At 43.4% G+C, this 7,826-nt stretch overlaps 1 protein-coding gene across 1 annotated transcript; it reads left to right on the forward strand.

Annotated features, from left to right (window-relative positions):
* On the forward strand, positions 2,954-4,384 carry LOC109233575. Its single transcript, XM_019399460.1, has one exon. It carries the CDS (start codon positions 2,954-2,956, stop codon positions 4,382-4,384), a length of 1,431 nt encoding a protein of 476 aa, XP_019255005.1.

A 7,826-nucleotide genomic window follows, 5' to 3' on the forward strand; every position in this document is an offset into this window, starting at 1 on the left:
CCCAATTTAAAAATCTCAAAATCCCAAGCCCTAGTTCTTCCAATTTTAGCCAAGTTTCCATGAATTTCAGGGTTAATTTCACAATTAAATCATGTTTTTAGTTCATAGGACTCACCTCCAATCAATCCCAGTCGAAACCCTCTTCAATTCCTCCCAAAAAGCTCTCAAGATGCTCAACAATGGAGGAAAATAACTTAGACTCGCGGAGGAAATGTTTTTAAAAACTATTCTGCCCAGGTCCTGTAGCCCTTCATCGCGATCGCGACCTCAGCCCCGCGATCGCGAAGCACCTTTTACTTTTTCTCAGAAATTACCCTATGCGAATGCGCGTCCTCCCCCGCGATCGCGATGCTCTGACTCCTCAAGCTACGCGAACGCGTCCCAATTCACGCGAACGCGAAGAACACTTGCCTCAGGACTTCCAAACCTTATACGCGAACGCGACCTTTCTTCTGCGAACGCGAAGCACAAGCAGCTCCCACTCTGCGAACGCGGTCCCTCAGTCGCGAACGCGAAGCACAAACTCAGACCTACCCCAAAATCCTTCTACGCGATCGCGATCCTACCCACGCGATCGCGATGACCAAGAATCCTCTGCAACAGCTGCTGAATTTTCTGCAACATTTTCCAAGTTCAAAACCTCCCGTTAGCCATCCGAAATCACCCCGAGGCCCCCGGGACATCAACCAAAAGCACCAACCCATCCTAAAACATCATCCAAACTTGTTCCAATCATCAAAACACCTCAAACAACACTAAAACCATCAATCTCATCGAATTCAAGCCTAAGTTTTTCTAAAACTTACGAAACACGCATTCGATCAAAAACCTAACCAAATCACCTCCGAATGACCTGAAATTTTGCACACACATCCCAAATTACATAACGGAGCTACAGCAACTCTCGGAAATCCATTCCGACCCTCGGATCAAAATCTCACCTATCAACCGAAATTCGCCAAAATACTAACTTCGCCAATTCAAGTCTAATTCTACACCGGGCCTCCAAAACCACTTCTGATCACACTCCTAAGTGACAAATCATCCCCCGAAGCTAACCAAATCACAGGAAATCACATTCGAGCCCTCTAACATACAAGTCAACATCCGGTTGACTTTTCCAAATCAAACCTTCCTTAAAGAGACTAAGTGTCTCATTTCCTACCAAAACCTCTCCAAACCAACTCGGTCACATAAGATACAGATATTGAAGCATAAAGAAGCTGAAGTATTATTGCCAGGGAATGATACCTGAGCGGTTTGCAGAAGTATCATTGAACGTTGCTCGTCATATATCTGCAGACTTGGAGAGGATATACCGCAATATTGGGGGTCAGCCGCAGGAACATGGACCTTGATTACAGTGATGCTGGTGGATTCTACTGCAGAGATCAAAGTCTTCTTTAGTTAGCAGTCCTTTTGATTATTCTTTTGTTATCTTTGAGTTTGTAAGAGTCTTTTGTTGTTTTGAGTCTTGTTATTTTGCCTTTTATTTTAAAAAGTATGTTTGAGTCAAATCTGGTCTTGTTTAATTGTTTATCTTTATGTAATTCTTGTTTTTGAGTCTTGTATATATATATATATTGAAAAATCAATGAAAAAGATTTTGTTTAGAAAAATTCGAAAATGAACCAAAAAGATGTTTGCTTTGTAAAAAGAAATGGGCCCTGAACTACGTAATGATCTGATTCATGCGGCGACATGATATGTAGGCAACCCCCAAAAGGTTCTATCAAATATTTTTCAATGACTCTAAAATGAGGGATCAAAATAAGGCGAGTGAAACGAAAAAGCGAAAAAAAAAAGAAAAAGAAATAAGAGCGTCAATAAGCAGCAACCTTATAAGCCGGAATGAAACATGAAGCCTTCCAAAAGCATGTTAGAAATGGTGATAATGCAAGGGACATGGCATATTACGTGCGATTCATATATGTAAAATGCTTAACCCTAACACGTTTGTTGTCTCTTATATAGTAAGCTTAAGGTGGTTGGTTTGTGGTGAAACTGGCAACACATCATTACTTCACAAGATCTAAGGGAACGGCAGTAATGGATAACAGTGATGAAATCGAGTTGGTCGGTGACGATCCCCAGGGCTAGTCAGTTGAGCAAGAGTCGCAGGAAATAAGAAAGTTGAGACAGCAACTGTCAGATGTATATCAAGCTTGGGTTTCTGGTCAACCTCCACCCCAGAGTCCCTCGGAGGGAACTTCCACCGCACCACAGGCTACTCAACCACCGCTCCATGCAGCGAGCGATCACATTCTACCACCAGGGTATGTGCCAAACTACAGACTCCATGATACCCCCGGTACCTCTAATATGCGACCTCCAGTCGCACTAGTCAAGAAACACCCCTCTCGTCGTGTCTGGCGCACCGGTATATACAATCCCGCCACCACCTCCTGTGACGAGGACAAACAATGAGCCACCATCTCATGCTTATGATGGCCAATACTATTCTCCAAATATGGCTTTCAGGGTCTCGGCTCCATACAATCAAACTCCTCAATACGAGTCACCAGTGGAAAATGAAAAGCCTGCCACGACGTTTGAGCCAGATGAGATGGCTAGGAAATTGAAAAGTCTTTAACAGAATATAAAGAACATACAGGGACTAGCTGGTCTCAAAAGTGTTTCATTCAGTGATCTATGCATGTTCCCTCACATCCATTTGCCACGAGGGTTCAAGACACCAAAATTTGAGAAATATGATGGACACGGCGACCCTATCGCCCATTTGAAAAGGTATTGCAACCAGCTGAGGGGTATAGGAGGAAAAGAAGAGCTGCTGATGGCTTATTTTGGGGAAAGCCTTGTGGGGGTAGCTTCCGAGTGGTTCATTGACCAAGATATCTCTCAGTGGCATGTTTGGGATGATATGGCCCAGGTCTTCGTCAAACAATTTTAGTACAACATTGATATTGCGCCGGATCGTAATTCCTTGTCCAATATGAAGAAAAAGCCGATCGAAAGTTTTAGGGAGTATGCCATTAAGTGGAGGGAGCAAGAGGCTAGAGTCAAGCCACCAATGGATAACCATGAGTTGATCACTGTTTTTCTAGAGGCTCAAGAGCCTGATTATTTCCAAAACATAATGTCTGCAATGGGCAGACCTTTTGCAGAAGCAATCAAGATAGGGGAAATAGTCGAAAATGGCCTCAAGACTAGCAGAATTGTAAGTCAAGCTGCTCTCAAAGCCACCACCCAGGCGATCCAAAATGGCTCAGGAAGTATGGCAAATAGAAAGAAAAGAGATGAAGGGTCCATGATGACTTTGGGATCCAGAGAAGTTCAAAGAGGGGCATCACACCCTTATGTGCAAATTCAGCAGGGGCAATCCAACTACCCTCAACATTATTATCCCCCACCAATTCCTCAATACTCCGTGCACCCACCAGAGTATGCAGTGTTTAATGCTCAATCCTACACTCGGCCCCCCAATCAGCAGGTACGGGCACCAGCTCCAAGGATCCCCCGACCTCAGCAGCAAAATTTTCGGGCACCCTACAGTGCTCGTCCCAAGCAGGATTATGGTCGAGAGCAGAGGCCGGCGGAAAAATTCACTCCATTGGCTGAATCACACTCTAGTCTATTCCAAAAGTTGAAGCAAATGGGCGTGATTAGACCCATCGCTCCCCACCATATGCATCCTGATTCACATGGACTTCAAGCAAATGCTAGATGTGAATATCATTCAGGTGCCCCGGGGCATAGCACTGATGACTGTTGGACTCTGAAAAGAGCCATAGAGAGACTCATTTCTGAAAAACTGATTGTAGTGACGAATGGCGAGGACCCTTCTAATGTGACAAACAACTCGTTTCCAGCACACAATGATGTTCATTTTGTGGGAATGATCGACCGAGATCAAGAATACAAGCCGCTCGGTCGAGCAGAAATGACAGTGGGTGCAATTCAAGAAGGAACAGGTCTAGAAGTAAGCCCAAGCCGAGATATGATGTTCATTGTGAAAGGTGCCCCGAGCTCAGAAACTTTATTTGTTCCCAAGGTCTCGAGGTTGGAAGTTCGCTCCAATGATCCAAGCCCAAGGTTGTATGTACTTGGAGGCCACCCCATCACTAGGCAGAATCAGGGAGGTACGAAAGGTATAACAGAGCCAATCATAATCAAACCTGCCGTGCAACCCCCTGTGACAAACACGAAAACCACTTCTTGGAACTACAACAAAACTGTGATGACCTTGAAAGGCAAGGAAATCATAGAGGAAGTGGGGGAAACTGGAGGTTTGACTCGATCGGGGAGATGTTACTCACTAGAAGAGTTGAGAAAGGCCAAGCAAATCAGAGATGGCCAATTGCCAATAAAGAAACCAGTCACTGAAGCAGAGGCGGAAGATTTTTTGAAAAATATGAAAGTTTAGGATTACTCAATCATCGACCAGTTGAGAAAGACTCCTGCCCAAATCTCTCTACTATCTCTACTCATACATTTTAAAGAGCATGCCCGTGTACTAATCAAGATCCTAAACGAGGCACATGTCTCAGAGGAGACCACAGTGAATTAGTTAGAGAAGATGGCCAACAAATTTTTCGAGGTGAACAAAATCTCCTTTACCGATGATGAACTTCCCAAGGAGGGAGCCGGGCACAATATGGCTTTGCACTTGATGGTCAAATGTGAGGGGCATTATGTAAAGCGAGTCATGGTTGATAGAGGCTCAAGTGTAGATGTATGCCCTCTCTCTACCTTGCAAAGCATGAAGATCAATACAGACGGAATCTGAACCAGCAATGTTCGCATCCGGGCTTTTGATGGCCAGCGAGAGATACCATTTAGGAGATCAACCTCACCATGATGATTGGGCCGGTTGACTTTGAGATTGTCTTCCAAGTAGTGGACATGGTAACTTCTTATAACTTTCTTCTCGGAAGGCCATGGATCCATACGGCTCGAGCTGTGCTATCCACCTTGCATCAGATGCTCAAATTCGAAAATGACAGTCAATAAATTATTGTTCACGGGGAAGACGAGTCTTCCATATATAAATACCCATTAATCCCTTGTATTGAGGCCAAGGAAGGGTATGAGTCCATTGTCTATCAGGCTTTTGAAGTGGTTGCAGTGGACCATGTTGTGGAAGGAAAACCCATTTTGCATCCTCGTCTTTCCGCCACATCTGTAATGGTGGCCGCACTTATGCTGAGACAAGGTTATGATCCAGGAAAAGGCTTGGGGGCATCATTGCAAGGAATTTCGGAGCCTATTTCTCCGTTCACTAACCAGGGTACTTTTGCCTTAGGTTTTAGGCCAACACAAGCAGACGAAGACAAAACCAAGCACCGCAAAAGCATGGATGGGTCTTGCAACAACCTATCCCTCACATTTTCTACACTTTTGTTAAGCCACGACTCCAAGAGGGTCAAAATTACTCGGTACAGGAAAACATTGATGAAATTAGCCATGGCCGCAGCCAGATGTTTTCTGAAGTGAATATGATCCAGGCTGGTGAAGGCACTAGTGGTGCCGATATGCAACTAATTGGCCCAAAAACCATGCTCAATAACTGGGAAGCAACTCCTCTCTCCACAAGGAAGGAGTTTTGGTAGTTTGCTTTTGCAGTTTCTTTTTTGTATTTTGGGTTACTTTAAGGGTTGTAATCCAAATATCTCAGTATGATTGTTTTATTTTGATATTAACCCTTCTATCCTTTCGAATTCAATGAAATGCAGTTCAGTTTCCTATTAAGTTTTGTATCTTTTCCTTTTCCTAATTCCTATCATTTTATTTCCATTTCAGTTTTGTTAATGCCGGCTTTAATAACATGACATGCCTGTGGAATTCACGCCCAGATCTTAAAAAGTTGTCTAATATCGAAATAATGCATCAAGAGGTTGAATATGATAAAGATGAGGTTGTTGAGGAAATAAAAAGAGAGTTGGAACAATTTGAAAACAAGCCTAAGCCCAACCTCAATGAAATTGAGCCGATTAATATCAGAACTCATGAAGAAGTTAGAGAAAGGAAGATAAGCATTCACACTAAACAAAAAACCAGAGATGCCTTGATTCAACTTTTATTTGAATACAAAGATGTGTTTGCTTGGTCTTACGATGATATGCCGGGTTTAAGTGCTGATCTAGTGGTTCATAAGCTTCCTATGTATCATGGTTTTCCGCCAGTCCAACAAAAGCAACGAAAATTTAAAACAGACATTAGTGACAAAATCAAAGAGGAAATAATGAAGCAACTGAGCGCCAATGTGGTCATAGTTGTCCGATACACCACCTGGGTGGCAAATGTTGTGCATGTGCCAAAGATGGATGGAAAAACTAGAGTCTGTGTTGACTATAGGGACCTGAACCAAGCAAGTCCAAAGGATAATTTTCCTTTGCCAAATATCCACATTCTTGTATATAATTGCACAAAGCATGAGATACAATCGTTCGTGGATTGCTACGCTGGGTACCACCAAATTCTAATGGATGAGGATGATGCAGAAAAGAACGCTTTCACCACTCCATGGGGTACTTATTGTTACAGGGTCATGCCATTCGGTTTAAAGAATGCAGAAGCAACTTACATGAGGTCCATGACCACCATTTTTCACGACATGATACACAAAGAGATTGAAGTGTATGTCGATGATGTCATCATAAAATCAAAGACACAAGCTGATCACGTGTGCGATTTGAAAAAGTTCTTCGAACGGCTTCGAAGGTATGACCTTAAGCTTAATCCAGCCAAGTGTGCATTTGGGGTTCTATCTGGGAAACTCCTTGGTTTTATAGTCAGCCGGAGAGGCATTGAATTCGATCCATCTAAGATAAAGTCTATTCAAGATCTGCCACCCCCGAAGAACAAAAAGGAAGTCATGAGTTTTTTTGGGAGGTTGAACTACATCAGTAGGTTCATTTCTCAGCTCACAACCACGTGCGAGCCCATCTTTAAGTTGCTGAAAAAGGATGCCACTATCAAGTGGACGGACGATTGCCAAAAAGCTTTTGACAGGATCAAAGATTATCTATCGAAACCCCATGTACTGGTCCCACCTGAACCTGGTAGGACTTTGTTTTTATATCTATCGGTGATGGATAATTCCTTTGGATGCGTTCTGGGGCAACATGATGCAACAGGCAAAAAGGAACAGGCAATCTATTATTTGAGCAAGAAGTTCACCAATTATGAGGTTAAGTACACCCTTTTAGAAAGGACATGTGTGCCTTGACTTGGGTCGCTCAGAAGCTGAGACATTATCTTTTGGCCTACACTACATACCTCATATCCAGAATGGATCCTTTGAAGTACATCTTCCAAAAGCCAATGCCCCACTGGCAGGCTCGCAAAATGGCACATCCTGCTCACAGAGTTCGACATCGTCTATGTCACTCGCACCGCGATGAAAGCACAGGCTTGCAGATCATTTGGTAGAGAATCCAGTTGATGATGAATATAGGCCGCTTAGCACAAACTTCCCAGACGAAGAGGTCAACTCAATAGAGGAAGTAGTTCCAGACGATCACCCTGTATGGAAAATGTATTTTGATGGGGCTGTCAATATCAAGGGAATTGGGATCGGGGCAATCCTCATCTCACCTATTGGAAATCATTACCCTGCAATGGCCCGACTTTGGTTCTTCTGTACCAATAATACGGCAAAATACGATGCTTGTATCATGGGTATGAAAATGGCCATCGATCTGGATGTGCATGAACTATTGGTTATGGGAGATTCCGACTTGCTTATCCGGCAAGCCCAAGGCGAATGGGAGACTTGAGATATCAAGCTTATTCTGTACAGACAATGTATGCAAGACTCGAGCAAAAGATTCAAATCCATCGAGTTCAGGTACATTCCCAGGTTT

Source organism: Nicotiana attenuata, chromosome 10, assembly GCF_001879085.1.
Source record: "Nicotiana attenuata strain UT chromosome 10, NIATTr2, whole genome shotgun sequence".
NCBI classification, from domain to species: domain Eukaryota; kingdom Viridiplantae; phylum Streptophyta; class Magnoliopsida; order Solanales; family Solanaceae; genus Nicotiana; species Nicotiana attenuata.

What these genes read in the sequence shown, in the direction of transcription:
- LOC109233575 (XM_019399460.1), top strand. Translation starts at nt 2,954, where the DNA reads ATGAAGAAAAAGCCGATCGAAAGTTTTAGGGAGTATGCCATTAAGTGG.